We start from the raw sequence: 16,575 nt of genomic DNA, 5'->3' as shown, positions 1-16,575 counted from the left end.
TGCGTCGTTCTGTCTCTCTTCTAAGCGGCGAATAATTACGGGCTACAGTATTCTCTTCTCTATCGCGCGCTCCTGTGTTCGCGAAGTGACCGCGAGGTGGCGACGCAGTCGGCACAAGATGGCCACGCTGGATCAATGAAACGCGAGTAATCGTAGTAAAAACAGAAATTGACAAGTGTGCAGGTGAACACCAGGTTTTGATTACGGTGTAAATGGACCATGGGGAAGGACCAGGAGCTGCTAGAGGCAGCGAGAAGCGGAAATGTCACCGTGGTCGAGAAGATTTTGGGTCAACGAGCGAAGAGGAGTGGTCCACTGGCAAGGTGGGTGTCACCGTAGCAGACTTTGCTTTTTCTCGCTTCTTTCGTCGTTACTGGATTCTATTTCACGTTTGACGCGATAACACCGATTCGAGACGCGATTGTTTATACCGATCGACCGAGAAACGAACTCCCTCTCTGTCAATTCGCCGTACGATAAGCGTTATATGTCACGTTCTTTTCGAATTGCTCGTAAAACGATTGTGTTCGAATGAAAAAGTGTTCGTGCCGTATTGACTGCCGTTTTCAATTGCCTTCTTTCATTCCGTTTCCATGGACTTCCGCGTTAACCGTTATTAATCGAGCACAGGTAACTGTGTTTAGACATAAACTGTATCAGACGAGTCATTACACGTACCGGTACCGTGCCTGCGTTAAATTACCCACGCTCGATTGATCGTTACATTTTTGCAATTAATCCGACAATTTGAGAGAGGTTCTCGTGGATGCGTGTCTGCTGTTCGTACGGTTAATAGGACGAATCGTTTTTATATTAATTAAACGAAGGAATGCGTTCGGAGCGTAAGTAATTTGTGTTCCGTTTGAAAAAAAATTCTTTTCACCGTGAAAATTGTAACTAATATATTGTATCTTCTTTTCAATTGCGTGATATATTTTACGCGGCGATCGCGTCTTTACCCGGTAATTGGATCTACGGTGCGTGTTGTATGAAAACTGAAACCGTGTTTAGACGAGATCGCGCATCCTCTTGTTTGTGTACGGTGCTTAATAATCGGGAATTTTCGTCTAACGCATTTCATACGATTTCTAGGTGAAAATAAACGCGCGAACTGTAATTTTCTCAGCATAATCAGGCTTGCTCTGAATGTCTACACAGAATAATGCACCCGTATGTGTTTGCACGTTATTGTTGTCTGATTATTCATGATTTCACCATGACCATGAATCACCCCGTGCGCATACGGTGTAACGATACACCAGGATGCGTTCATACAGACACGCAACGATTTAGCACTATCAATTATTAAAATTTTATATTTAAGGTTTCAATCGGTTGTATTTGTTTCTATCTTCGGTGTAATTAAGGATTTAATTAAACCTACGAAATATTCGACGAAACATGTGTTGGTCGACGCGTGTCTGGAAGCGGCATGAAGCTTCTTTACAGGACTTATCGGGTCGTGTTATTTTCTATTTATGGGGGCAGATAAAAGAGTTTATTCGGTGGGTAGCTATTCATTTTCAAGGGTCATTGATAAAACTCGTTTGGATGTGGAGCCGTAACGTTTTTGTTCTTATTCTGAATTATGTAGAAGTAAAATTGGAGTACCTAATCTTTATGAGTACATTGATCGTAGGATGTATCGGTAATTAAGGAATATAATATAACAATGTTTTGCATGTTACGATATCAGTTTTATTTACAGATTCACACACGTTGCACGAAATTTAATTTAGATTGTTTACTGTGTTTGAAAAAGTTAAGAGTATTATTGCAATAAAAATGATTCATCTGAAAAATTAGCATATTCCATTGGTGATAAACGTACGTAAGGACAGTGAGTCCTATGTTCAATTCGTTTCAGCGTAAAAAGCATTTACTCTAATAACTTAGTCATCCTGCTAGAGTTAACATAGTTTAGCAACGTCGTCATCGTGGCGTCTAAAAAGCGTCGTTTCAGTGCACGCATTGGCGTTATCACTGTGAAGACTCCGGTTTCATTTTTCGGTTAGGGTTTTACAAACCCTATCTCACATTGAACAATCTTTTCAATGCAATTTCAACGAAACTTTACGCGTTGAATAAAAATTAGAATTTCACCATTTCAGCAAAGATTCGTTACGTATTTCTCTCATTCTGACCCTCGATATTCGATCGTCGATCGTTTCGAGCGCGCCGGTCGAGCGATCGATGCAGGAGGCGCAATTATTCGAAACAGTCCGCGGTCTCGCGTCTTTATTGACCCAGTCCCGCGAACTTCTCGACAAAGACGACTCTGTCGACACTTCTCGCGCTTCCATTAATTAAGTCACGCCGTGCCGGGACGCGAACCCGCCGTTTGTTTTCGAGAGGGTCGTGGTGCGTGCCTTCTGTACTCGCAAGCGGGCGCGCGTGCTTCGAGTGCCTTCACGCACTTTAACACCGATTGTCGGTCGCGAGCAAAACCTACGAAGAGAAGGAGAAACACAGGAACAAAACAAGAGGGGTGGCGGGGACGGCGATGGGGTTAGAAAGGACCGACGAAGGCAAGAAGCGTTTTTCCCCGTCGCTTTGCGAAGGCAGATGAGGCGAAACGAGCGGGAAAAGGACAGATACGGACGGAGAAAAAGAAAAAGGATCGCGTGCACAGGGCGAATCCTAAATGTATCGCGCGCGACAAACGCGTTCCTCTTCTAACAAATTGCCTCTTTTGCTCGTCACCAGCCGTGCAACTTGTCCATAACTACAAAGCGCGCCCGCGGCAACTTTCCACCAAAGCTTTTTACTCATCCTCCTATGGTCTCTGCTCTCTTGCTCGTCTCGGTGCCGCGTGTCGCGCTCGGCCTTTTGCTCCCTCCTTCTTTCTGCTCCTCCACCTCCGCCTCGTCCTCATCCTCGACAAGAGATCACAGGAAAGCAATATAAAACGCGGCCCGAACATCGCGCTACAAACGACGCGGGCGACGTTCGCCAGGGAGGGACGAGAAATATTTTGCGATGCTAATCGCGAACTGGATGCGCCACTTCTCGTGTACCACTGCCCGCGAATGTGTTTATCCTTTGTTTGCCAGACGTGTTGACTTTGGGTCGGGCAATAATTTTAATCACGGCCCCCGGGGGCCACGAAAGGGCTACTGTTCCTCTGAAAACCTCGCCCCGGGCCCTTCTGGGCTCCCGCGGATCGAAACTTTTAACGTCGTTCGCTCGCCGCGATAACGTCTCTCTTTGATGTCTCTTGGGTACCGCGGTCCAACTCGAAATCTCCGAGATACGGAAATTCATTTTTATCGTTTACATAATTTCTCGTATGGAAATAAGTACTCTTTAACACTCTGGTAAGCTCGAGACTGAAAGTAACGTGGTGAACAATTAAATTTCGAACATCTTTAGTAACCGAAGAATTGTTCTCGGTTAGAGTGCGCGGAATTCTCGTAATTTGGGATTTATAAATTTCCCGAAATTCCTGGGGATCGGTATGTGCTCGCAGCGCGGAATGCAGCGAATATTTTCTTCTCGAAATACTAGGTCAGTAATTTCACAACGTCTGGAACGTAACGAGGTTAACCGCCGGATGAAAAGGCGGGCGATTCAAATTTTCGAGAGATCAGTGTCGTCTTGTTCCTTCGTTAAACCGCCCTCGATGCCACGACGGGATGTTACATTGTCCCTGAAACGGCATTGAATTTGAGAATTACGAGTTCCCCGCAACGATTCTGTTACACTCGACCGATATCGCTGTAACGTTTTGTTCGTTCTCCGCTCTTCCGGAAGAAGGAATCGATGCGTTAAACGATCGACGAGGGGATAATTAGCCGACAGCAAGGCATTCTGCCGTGACGAGAACGTCGGGCAGCGTTCACTGAATTCACTCCTAGACGGATCGATGGCCGATCCTCCCTTCGAGTGGCGCCCTTTCCTCGAGGGGTTCGAAACTGCATAAAGTGCAACTATAAGAGAGTCGCCGCTTTTTTCTGTCACCTTGCTGGAGTGACACTCGGAGTGTTTGCGAGGAAGGACCTTTTCGCGAACATCAGCACGTATCCGTGGCCCCTCTTCTTCGCCGGAGGAATTTATCGATTTGATGCCTTAACGCCCCTCGCGAGCGTGTACACCTCCACCATCGTTTCATCCTTGTCCGTCTCTGTCTTGTTTCCACTTTTCCACGACACACGTACGCACCTTCCCTCTCTTGTTTTCCGTTATTCTTTCTTGATCACTCCGTCTCGCGTACACGCATCCTCCCTTAGCTTATTGTTTTCTCCTCCCTTGTCTCGTCGTTTTCCTCTCTCTCTGCCACCCTCGTTCGGTCTCTGCTTCTGTTTCGGTTACTCTCACTCCCCCGTCTTCCGTCTTTGTTTCTTCCTTCAACGTTCTCGCGTTCCGCGGTTCTCTCACCTTCTTCCTCCCTCTTCCGGTCACCCTCGACCGATCTGCCTAGTTTTCCTCTTCTAACCGCCTCCGGCGCGAGGGTGCGTTCCTACCGAGCATTCGCGACCGTGGAACCGGAAAGGGCTGGATGGAAGTTCTCTCTCGTCCCTCGACATTTTATTGCGCCTCTGATCGTCGAGTGCCGGGGAAAACCGCGCAATTCAATGACGCGGAGCACTCTTACAAATTTCACTTTAAACGCTACTGTTATTGTTTATCGCCCGGCTTGGTTCTCACGTGGTTCTCAACTACCCGTAGAATTTTTGATATGTTTTTATGCCTGAAAAATCGAGTTAAAGTAGGGCTGGGAGTACGTGCAATCGATCTAATTTCAATTTCGTGGAAACACCGGTCACGACACACCATCGGTAGAGCGATGACCCTATCTAGGCGGGCACATTTCCGGCCATCCGAAAGGGTCAAAGTATCAAGTAGGGAGAAATCTCCGCTCGTAACACGCTGATGAAATGCTCTTTAAAACCCATTCCTGTCGATCCTTTGCGAACAGTGTCCATATTCAGTTTAACATTTCGCGTGACACACGCCATCTAATTCCAACGTGCGATCCACTTAAGCTTTATTACATATTATTAATACGACACTGTTCCGCGTACCTCCGCGGCAGGAACGCAGTTCTCACGTACTCCGATCGTCGGTTACCGCGACAGGCGACAAAAACAACGGTCACAATTATCCAGCCGGTCATTTTTGCCGCTGATCGTTCGACGTCTTGATTAAAGCCCCGCAAGAAATTGCCATTATAGATGCTCGACAGACGGCGGTCGTGCGTTTCATTCGGCGTTCCCCTGTCGTATCCGTGTCTTTCATGTCCCCTCGTCGTCCAATTCGTAATGTTCGTAGACGTCGAGGGCACTGGGCGATGTCCTTTTTGCAGACAATCTTCAGGGTTTAATTAAGGAACTTGGGCAAGCGGATAAACTCGATGAATGGGGCAAACGAGGAACGAGCCGGCGGCGAGGGTGCGACAGACGGAGAAAGACGGAGCAGAAGCTGCGGGAGGGGGCCGCTGAGCGGGTGGAGGACGAAAGAAAGGAAGAGTCAAACGTCCCCGACGCGGCGAGACACACGGGGACGAGCGTGGCCATTCCAACGTATATACACTCCGGTGTAGGTGGATTTGTGTTCCGACGTATACACGAGTCCCGGGGGTTACGTCGTTCCTGTATGCCCGGGTTTAAGAGAGAGTTGGCTACCACCACCGGCGTACCCGTGGTCCGTTGTTAGGGCGCGGAAAACAAATACGCGCCGTAAAGAGCGAGAGAGCGGCGCGCCAGGACAGCCGGAGTCGACGTGAGTAAGAATGGAGAGAGGAAGAGAAAGAGGGAAATTCAACACGTGCCGTCCTCCTCTCCGCGCGTTAGCTCTTTTCTATTCTTCTCCTGGCCGAAGGCTCCTCGAACTTCCAAGCGTAGCGCGGCACTCCGCGGGTACCCTCGAGTGTTCGTTTCTTTTTCTTGCCGCCCCTCCGGACCGCGGGTGAACCACCCCTGCACTTGAACGCGAACCGGGGGGCGAACCCCGGGAGTTTGCGTTTGTAAAATCGACAGTTTCTCTCGTTTTTGATCTTAGTTACAATGGATTAGAGGTTCCTCGAGAGGCTGCAACGACGGCCCGTGCCTCGAACGATCCTGCATCGCGGACTTGCACGCGTGCCGTCGCCCGCGAGCCGATCATTTAAAGTGCCGGTATCCGAAAGCTTAATGACGTCGTTGCTTAATGACGACGTCGGTCGCGCCCTTTGATGTGCCTCGTTCCGCAGAGAAAGGCCTTCGGTTCGCGTAATTGTTTTGGGTAAACTGAATGCGATGCTTTGATGCCGCCACCGACGTATAAGCGTCGATTCAAAACGCCTCCCGTTAACGAGGGAAATCCACGAGTTTTTTTACGCGTTTCTCGGCTGGTTCGCTCATTTGGGAGGGGGAGGGGGGGCGAGAACGAAATTGTTCGGAAGCGAGGCGAACAATGACAATAATCACCGGATTCTTCGATTCGTTGTCTTGGGCCCGGCCTGGAAATTGTTCGCCAACGAGTTCTTAGATTTTTTTACAATCTTGTTTTATCGTATATCAGTTATTAAAGTTGCTCTGGGACGAACGAAAAAAATTGTATAGTCTGGGCCACGATATAGCGAGATCGTAAACTAAACTCTTGCTTGAGGGTGCATATATTATAAGCAGGTAAATTAAGATAATTCTTCCATATTGTATCGAAAGACATTTTTTAAACGGAGAACCACGGTAATAACGCGTGCCATAAACGTATTAATTGATACGTTTACGAAGATATCGTATCGCGTAAATAATTATTATTTTCGATTAAAATAGTATCGACGCGTCTCTGTTAATTTGGCGCAGAATATTATTCGAAGCAGAATATCACAATTGCTTTGTGTCTATAAAATAAACAATAATATCAGAATCGGTGTCTTTTTTAAAAGTATTTTCGTTCGCTGTAACGTTTTACGTTCCTTTTATATTTTGTCGTTCGGCGCAACAGCCTTTACTCGGGGCAGAATTAAATTGCCATCGCAAATGGATATTTTTACATATTTACACGTGCAGTTTTTACCACACTATAGACGCGCGTATTGACGCTGCGGCGCTTTGACAAACACTGGTATTTCCAACCGTTTGTTTCCGACAATTTTCAGTTGACGCTCGATATAGGTAAATATCATTCGCTAAAAAGTGATATTGATCATTGTTTACGGTTGTAACACCTTCGCGAACAACAGCGATAAACAGCGACGCGTGTCGTTGTGAATTAGACAGGTAGTGGTTAATTGCACATTTAATTGGTTTACACGCGACATGTGTTTACCAAGGTCGAATATGAAAACGGAGGGAATACTGACAGATAATTGTCAATATACGCGACACTATATGCAGGAAATGCGATATTTAATATCGGTACAATGTCGCGACGTTTCTAATAACGATACAAGAGCCGTGTGACAGTTCGAAGGACGAGGGTAAACATACATAGTTTTACGTCTCCATCTTCATATCGGAATCAGCGAGAACCGAGCAAATATCGTGCCTTCGAGTGCTCGGTTATGATGTGTATTAATCGAGCAAGATAAATATTGTGCCCCCTTACGTTGTTTTTCCGCGGCATTGATTTTGCGTTGTCAAATACCGAAACTAGTATATCTTTTTAACGTTCGCCGAGTCTGCAAATTTGTAACTGGTTGCTACGACATGTTTTGTTAGTCGTCGTTTACTTAAGTTTATTTTACGCCAATAGGACGATGAACTTGTTTGCGATAATTTATTTCGAAAATTTTAGTTCATACGAGCAATGCAGTTTAATCGTTCGAATGTCTTAGTATTTGTGAGAAGATAGTGGGTGTTCCGCGTGTACTAATACACGTTGTTTTGATGAGTTAATTGCGTGGTGTCCAGAAACACGATGTTACTCGCGCGCGAGGGACAATAACGGTATAATTACCAGGCTAGAATTTGCATTCCACCTACGATTTCCTCATTTTCGCCGTTTAAATTTAAAAACACCTCTTTTTCTGAGCGCTATGAATTGTCATTGCGTATCCACGATCTATCCTAAATGTTTTCGAACTTAAATTAAAACAATATTATAATATAATGAATATCATCGAGTATTGAAAATATATCTCTTCTGTACAGATACTCTTGAAACATCTTCGATACGTTCGAACGCTGATCGTGTTGAATTTTTCAGTAATTAATTTTAATGCAGATGGTAAATGAACTTAATTGGCTCGTTTTAAACGATCGATATTACAAGTAAAAACAAATTTATATTAAATGAAATTTATTAAACTGAAATTGAATTCAAGTTAATTAAATTCAGATTTAAATTGATTAAATATATTTTTGTGTAACATCGATGGTGTAAAATCGCCCAACTAAGTTTGCTTGATACTTGTGTTGAAACTCGTTACTAAAGTTTACATTTATAAGTTAAGCAGCAGAATTCTACGACTACAAGTAATTTATAGTTATTGGTTCCTTTTATTTAGAAATATAGCGACGAGTAGTCCTCTAATTTTCAGTCGATGAGCATTCGGGGGGCACGGACTGTTGACTGTACATTTTAGTCAAAGATTACGTCGTTCGACGGATTCGCCTCGATCTCATTTTCAATTCCAATGACCGCTTTGTCGCGCGTCTACACGCGTCCATGGACCGATCGTAAAATCCGGGCAATTCGATCGCCTTTGATCGCGAGCACTCGACGCTTCGAGGGTGGTAGCGCGAGTGGCCAGCTTGAGGTTACGCTAATCGAATCCACTTAAGAAGAACACGGGGGATAACGAGAAACTCTTCCGTGCATCGCCGACGCGTCTAGGTCAGGCAATTGCAAACTATGGTCCACGGGATACGGGCGATTTTTAAATCGGTCTCACGATACGCTTCACTCTTTTGTCTTCGCTGCAATTTACATAGCTGAGAACATTCCAATTTACATTTCCTTCGGTATTCAGGATCAACACTTACATTTTTAGTTTCGCATCCACGAAATATTTTTACAGATCGAATCGGAAACGTTGAAACGATCTTCCCTCCAGTGTCGTTAGTTACAGAAATATTTTACGAAAAAATTAGTCAACCCTTGGAGACTCGAACGAGAGCCTCGAAAACAGGAAGATCGAATGGTTTGTGATCCAAAGGAAGGTGTCGCGGTCGTCTCAAGGGGATAAACGCGGGGGTGCGTTTATCGCGGGCACGGTTACGACAAAGGCGTCGTAATGAGAACATGTGCTGCATACAGGATGCATCGTAGGCTTCATTAGCGAGCCCGTTCCTGTCCGCGGGGCCCATTGTGCGACCTAACCGGCTGCGCCGCGCCGCGGCCGATACTGTGACGCGTTGCGTGATTCTTTGGCACCGCGGAGGCCGTGTTGCCGGCGGGTGTTTGTTACCGGCAGCGAACACGAATTCCTAATTGCGGAAATGGGGCCCCGGCCGCCGTTGGATGATCGTTACCGCGCGACGCCGGCGACCTGACAATCGGGGGTGGCTCGAACGTCGCGGCAAATAGCGCGAACGTCGGAGGGTTGCTTCGTGCCGACGCTCCCACGAGACTCGTCGTGCTGACCGAGTACCCGAAACGGTCGAGTAGCTTGAAATTTCGCCATAGAGAGAGCGCACCGTTTATCGAACCGACGAGAATCGTAATCTGCATTAGCGAAGGCCATTTTGCCAATAATTAACCCTCAACCGCGTAATGACCGACCGAGAACTCGATAAAAAGGCCACCTCGAGCTCCCTGCGGGAAATTTTACGAAATTCGCGCATTATGTTTGTTTAAATATTAATTAATTTATGGATACACGAAGAACCTTCCGTGTTAGACAACTTTTTTAAGAAAAATCGACAGGGGGTAGGTGCCTAAATTTTTCGGCGAAAAAAAAAAATTTCGAATCGTTCTAAAAAAATTATTTTTAATTGCGGGGGTCAAGTACAATCATTTTTGGTCATTACACATACCCTCGAAATCCTACCCAGTTTCGAGGAAAAAATTCAGTATTGGCGGAACTTTAAACGTTAATAACTTCTTAACGAAGCCTCCATCAACAAATAGGTATTCTTGATTTTCGTCTTATTTTGGCCTCTAGAATCTCCCATTAAAATTTTTCCCAGGAGTGGGTGAACATCCTGTATATGCATGTAGAAAATGAAAAAAGATAGTGCTGTTACGGACACAGAAAAACATTCAGAAAGGCACCCTCAAGGAATATGTCATGTACGGCCCTAAGTGCCGCAGCAGTAGTCAGTCCCAACCCTCAAGTGTTTAGTTTTTCGACCTCGTTATATTTTGGCCCGGACTATAACTGCGTGGCGAGGGATTTCTTTAATTCGCAACTCTATTAATTATATCGGGACAGCGTAAACTTTTAATTGCGGAAACGAGTCGCACACCCACGCGAGTATCGCTACGTCTTTCAGTGTATAGAGTCCACGGACGAAGCCGGTTGACCGGTTGCGTTGTTTGATAATCAGTCGTTACAAATCAAGCATGCGTTTCCTGACATCCTGCGATTAGTGTTATGACAGCAAATTACATAAGTTCGTGATTGGATATCTGTTGTTGGCCGTGAATCAAATTCTGTATAAAATGTTGGGAATCAAATTGTTATGCAGGGTGATTTTTGAAACTGGGGAGAACTTTTTCATTACATCTTGAAGTTGCGTAATAAATATGCTTTTAATTTTACCTTTGGAAGTACACGTCTTTTTAAAAAAAAATTCATAAACGGGGTAGCCAAATTGTGGGAAACGTGCGCCAAACCGTTTTACTCTGAACGTTTCTGAATATTGTGTTAGAATCTGGACGTTACTTATGAGCCGATGCTCCATCCCGTTGGATGTATTTTAAATTGCATCGTAACTGAAGCGGGACATCATCCAATAGAGGAAGCATCGTAGGTTCCAAGAAATTCCGGTATCGTCGACCATTTATGACGTTATCGGTGGAAAAACGTAATCTAGTGCGATGCATACAATTGTACAAAGTATGAAGTATGGTTAAAATATATCAAACTTTTAGAATAGACAATTTAATCTACTCGTTTGCATATCAATTCTATGGTTTCGTGTCAATTTCGCGGTCATTTCGTGAATACAAAATGCGATATGGAATTTTAAATTTCCACGGCGTACTGTTAATCTAGAATACCGAGAATAATGTAATTTATAATATTCCAACGCGTAGCAATGTTTTTTTGCAATGCAAATTACAGCGAAGACAAAAGAGGAGAAGGACGCAATGTTTCGTGTGTGAATTGTTAGTACACTGTGTATGCGCTGATTACGGCGAAAAAAGAAATTTCAAATCGTTCTAAAAAAATTATTTCTAGCTAGGGGGGGCCAATTACAATCATTTTTGGTGAATAGACATACCCCTGAAATCCTATGCACTTTCGAGAAAAAGATTCCTTACCAAAAATCTAGTGTCTGATCAGATATCTTGTTCTACTGAAATTTCATGCGTATGTTTGAAAACATCATAACTTCCGAACGAATTGAGGGATTCTAATGTTTCGAAATGCAAACGTTGTTGCTTAACCCCGTAAAATGAGAAAACCCCCATGAAAGTGGTTCAATCTTCAAACGGCTCTAGAATCTCAATATTAAAATTTTTCCCAGAGGTTGTTGAACATCCTGTATATTAATTTCAGTATAAGGATAAGTAACCGACGCGTTCCGGGTTCGCCACACGCGAAAGGGTAATAAAAAAGTTTTGTTTGCGCCGCGGTATCTACCGAAAGCGCTATAAAAAGGGTTGCTTTTTATGGAAAAAAGATCAGCCGTTTCCGACTGTTCAAAGAAGCAAGGATTACATCCATGCTCGCGAGGTACGAGCGTATTCTGAATTACAGTCGAGGTTAAGGAAGCAAGGATTGCATCCAGGTCCATTAGATCTAATGACTCTCCTTGGTAGGTTCAAGCTCATAAAGGCTACACGCATCCAGAACCGCAAGGTAACTCAAAACGAGGTCGCGGAAGATCTGGAGCATAGAAGCTTTCAGAAAGATCTCCGACCCAGCAGCGAGAGAAATTACAAAGTAAAAAAAAAGTGTCACGAATAAAAAGAATTATGTAACCGAGGATAACGTGGTGCAGAGAGTTGCGATAAATATAACTATTAAGATTATTTTTCAAATAAAGATATGGTACGCGTCGAAATCGTTTAGTTCGCGAATAGACTTAGGAAAGAGAACGTTTAAATCATTGCAAATATATTTCGTTTGTTTGCAGCTTACGGCGGGGTCCGGGGGCTAATGTGCAAGACGCCAGTGGATATTCCGCCCTTCATCATGCAGCTCTGAATGGTCACAAGTACGTATCAATCGATCGAACGCAAGCTCGTTTCGTTACCAGTATTTATCCGACCACTTTCGTTTCACGAGTCGATTCGTGACATTTTTCTTATTAATATTCCGTTCGATCGCCTATTAATCGATGTCGCTTATACTCTGACGATAATTCGAGGAAACGCTTTTATCCTCAGGGAGGTGGTAAAGTTATTGCTCCAATATGAGGCTTCCACTAACGTCGTCGACGCTAAAGGCTCTTCGCCGCTTCATTTGGCAGCTTGGGCGGGCGATGCTGATATCGTGCGGTTAATTCTTACCCAAGGACCTTCGGTACCCAAAGTGAATCTTACGGTCAGTAAATTTATACTCTTCTTTTTTCTTAATTAAAGAAAAACCACCGTGCATATTTTCGATCGTCGTTAATCTCCAACAAAATAAAGAAATGATCCGTGAAACGAGCTTTTCTGGGACCAGTTCTGGACAGAATTAAATATTCTAGTCGGCCTTCGTAACATTTGCGACTAGCGAGGGGAAGAAAAGTGGAACAGTAAAGAGCAAGATACGGTTAAAGAGAGAGAAACAGTGAGATTCTTTAAGATACAGTCGAGTGGTGGGAAGAAATTATTGTGCATTCAATAAAAGAGCTCGTTTCAAGAACTCGACTACTGTTTCGTTTATGAATGCATTCAAACTAAAATTACGGAGGCGTCGGTTTTCATTCAACTTCTGTATTAATTCTACTGTTCGGTATGTACCACGACGCGCGATCTCGTTTCGTGCGAGTTGTTCGTCTGTTTTCGTAAAAAGTAATTGTTGTTCCCTCTTGCTCGAGCAACAAAGAGATTTCCCGGTCTCGCGTCGCTTCGAGGTTCACACGAAATTTCCTAATGCTCGGAATCGGGGCGAAGTTATTTGTTAACTGGAAATACCGGCTTTGTATGATCGCAGACGAAGGACAACGAGACAGCGTTGCACTGTGCAGCACAGTATGGGCACACGGAAGTGGTGGCACAGCTGTTGCAATACGGATGCGACCCCAGTATCCGCAACAGCCGGGGAGAATCTGCGCTCGATCTCGCTGCACAATATGGCAGGTAAATTGCACGTGCAGATTTTTATCATTTTCTTTTTTTTTTTTTTTTGTTTTTTATCATTTAAATCCGAAGTTTATTCACATTTCTGCGCCTGTTTATTCGACACGCGTAGCTCGAAATTCGACTCGCTATTTTCCTAGCATCGGAATTATCGGATCGTTGGAATCGAATAATCGACGACGATTGCTAATTGGCTTTGTATCCCCTCTGAAAAGTTCATTATCTTTTATAGACTGGAAACCGTGCAATTACTCGTTAGTATGTATCCAGAGCTGATCGTGCCTCTTCGGAACTCTTCCTCGTCGGTGATCTTCCCTCACACTCCACTGCATCTGGCTTCGCGAAATGGTCACAGGTGAGTCCTTGTAAACAGGCTTTTCCTTTGAACTTTTTATTCCATGGTTTAATGCACTTGTTTCAAAATGGTTGCTATTATAACATAGTAATATAGAAAGCTATTACATTGTTGTTATGTTTAAAATTCTGTACGATTATTGCTTCGTATTCCGACGTTTTGAATTTTATCTAGTATATGGTCTCTCTACCTTAGGCCGTGCTTTCGATTATAGCGCGTCCAATAACCAGTCGGTATAGTTCAACAGTTCCACGGTCTCTCTTTATTCAATCAAGCCGAGTCCGTTGATCGTGCATGGCGTTCGATCAACACGCGAGGGTGGCAGCTCGCGCGTTTGCCGTCAGTGTCCATGAAATCTATTTTATATTGCATTGCAGATCAGGATCGTTGTTAGATTATTCATGATTCGCGGAACCCTGCCGAACTCGTGTACACTGGGCTTCCGAGCGCGTACACGCATCGCACGATTAATTTGTGTTTGACGTAACGAGACTGAAAGGGAACCTTGTCAGTTTTTTTTTTAACGAATACGTCAATATTTCACTTACAATAAAATTTCTTTCGCGTTGGTCCTCGGTTAAAAAGGACCAAATTCACGACAGTGGCGACTGTACGTGAATTTTTCTCGATGGATAGCGAGCGTTCCTTGAATGCCTCGTCTCAGAACGCCAGGACACTTTTTCTCCCCTTGTTCTGTTCGCGCTAATTACCGAGTAATGCGTCGTCTCGCGCATTGTGCCCCAGGAACAACAATGGACTCGTTTCAGCTAACCATAACGATGTCGTGCCATTTGTAGCGTTGCCCATTAGAGCCAATCAGAGAGCACCGCGTTGCGTAATCCCGTCGAATACGATATGTATGTACGTCCTCCAACTGGCATGATCCGTCGCAACCCTCTCCTGGTTACACGTCCTATATTACCATCCTGCCGATTGCCCTCTCGTTCCTCTTCGAGCTGTGCGAATGCATTCGATCGCGCATCGCACCGTCAACAGCTCTGTCCATCCGTGCGGATTGCTGACCGCTTCTCGATTACGAGGATCGTATTAATCATTACCTTCGAAACGTATCGACCTAGATCAGACTGAGCGCTCACGGCCTGGCTGAATCGCGATTGCTCGCTCTCTGTCCCGGGATGTTTAATGCCCTTTCATGCCTGAAGGTGTACCGTCGCATTGATAAAGGCGCACATCGATGAAATATCTCCCCCTCAGAGGGATTTTCTTTGAATTGTCGCACACTGTCGTCCGTGAGCCACCAAACGGCTGCTTAATCGCTTTTGAACATGTAAATTAAAATACAGTTACCGATCTTCAGAGAGTTTTTTAAAAAGAAATCCGTAGACTGCTTATATTGCGATCTACAGAGTATTTTCTTTTTAAGTAAAACGTGTTATGTTAACGATGGGCATCTTACATTTTTTCCTCCTTTTCTACTTCAGTTTTAGAAATATTCCCGCGAGACTACGAAGCAGCCTGTATTTGACTCAGTGTTGATTTTAAAATTTATTTCGCGACGATACGAATAGAGATATTTTGTCATAAATAAAAGCTCGCTGCGTTCGATCGATTTACTAGTATTTACACGAATAATCGGCGATCGTTGCGTTGCGCGGTAAAAATGTTCAGTTAAATAAACGATACTGTGAGCGCGAACCATTGTTATTTGATTAATTGAACCGTTCAATCGGATGATGCAAGATTAACCGGATAATCGGTTGCGCCGGTGCTGTACAATTAAATAACGGGAACGAATTTCGGCTCAAATTCAAAACAATTCTTTGCCCCCCCCCCCTCGCATATCTACGTATTTTTTAATTTTATAAAATCGCGTATCGTACTACGTTTAAAATTACATGCTTTTTTCTGAGGACGATCAATTATACGGTCGAAAACACTTAAAATCTTCGTACGTCTTTGATGATAGCAAAGGCTCGCGTGCTTGGCTAACCATTACTTTGATGTTTCAAATTGTCGTTCAAGCACATAATACAATATAAAATTTTGTTACGAGAAAAGTGTACGCCTTCGGTTGTCAAACTCCGATGCCAACTCAAGACAAAAAAAGAACCCATTCATCAAGAAAATACCACCGATCAGGGGTGAAAAAAAACAAAATCGTTTATTTCAAAGCGTCCAAAATGTTTCTCCCCTCGGAGCAAAAACGATTCGCGTTCAGCAGGATCGCGGAGCCCCGGAAACGGAATTGTATTTAACGCTTTGCTCGGCCAATTCGTTCTCATTTAACATCGCGGCGTCACGTCCATAATCCGGCTGGTAAAGCCTTTAAAATAATCGACGTTGTCGGACGAGTCGCGATCGGGGGGTTGGGAGCGCGGGACGCTCGGCGCGGCTCGGATCGAAAATCGGCCAGCGATCGTGAATCGCCACGAAACGGCAGTCACATTGTAATCGGGTATAACGTCGGTTTTTCTATGCAGCCTCGCAGCCGGTAATCGCTTTAACCGGCGCTCTCGGCGCTTATAATACGATCGCGTCGCGATACACAGTCCGATGAATGCATTTTCTGTCGCCAGCGACGCGTCCACCCCCTGCGCTCGGTCTCCATCCCCCAGTTCTTCAACCATCGTTTCCTCGTCGATGGATACTGAAACTAGGACTGGGATTATTCGAATATTTTATACGCGTTCCACTGTTGTCGATATACTTCGAATATTTTAGATTATCTGTTCCTCCAGATCTTCAAGTAAATAGTGAAATATGAATTTAGGATCTCGAAACGGTAGTAATTTTTCTCTAGAAAACCTCTACGCCTCTAATAGGTTGCACACCTTTGCTGTCACCGATGGTTAGGCGCGTACGTGGTGCTTAAAAGGCACCTAACTGTCACGCGAATGGCTACCTGTGTAATCACGCACAACCGTTGGTACGTG

General features: G+C 44.5%; 1 protein-coding gene across 2 annotated transcripts in view; it reads left to right on the top strand.

The window, feature by feature from the left end:
* The first annotated feature begins 81 nt into the window (after positions 1–81).
* The window catches only part of LOC143341197 (ankyrin repeat and SAM domain-containing protein 1A), a 65,506-nt gene continuing 49,012 nt past the window's right edge, over positions 82–16,575 (top strand). The window contains exons 1-5 of one of the 2 annotated variants that reach the window (XM_076764336.1): positions 82–323; positions 12,174–12,254; positions 12,427–12,583; positions 13,181–13,326; positions 13,559–13,681. In XM_076764336.1, coding sequence (XP_076620451.1) covers positions 220–323; positions 12,174–12,254; positions 12,427–12,583; positions 13,181–13,326; positions 13,559–13,681 — 611 coding nt within the window. In that variant the 5' untranslated portion in view covers positions 82–219. The remainder of the gene's footprint in view (positions 324–12,173; positions 12,255–12,426; positions 12,584–13,180; positions 13,327–13,558; positions 13,682–16,575) is intronic. The other variant, XM_076765144.1, reaches the window with a different exon arrangement.

The sequence above is a fragment of the Colletes latitarsis genome, chromosome 1 (assembly GCF_051014445.1).
Source record: "Colletes latitarsis isolate SP2378_abdomen chromosome 1, iyColLati1, whole genome shotgun sequence".
Taxonomy (NCBI): domain Eukaryota; kingdom Metazoa; phylum Arthropoda; class Insecta; order Hymenoptera; family Colletidae; genus Colletes; species Colletes latitarsis.
Note: the sequence above shows the minus strand (reverse complement) of the source record. Positions and strands in the feature narration are given on the sequence as shown.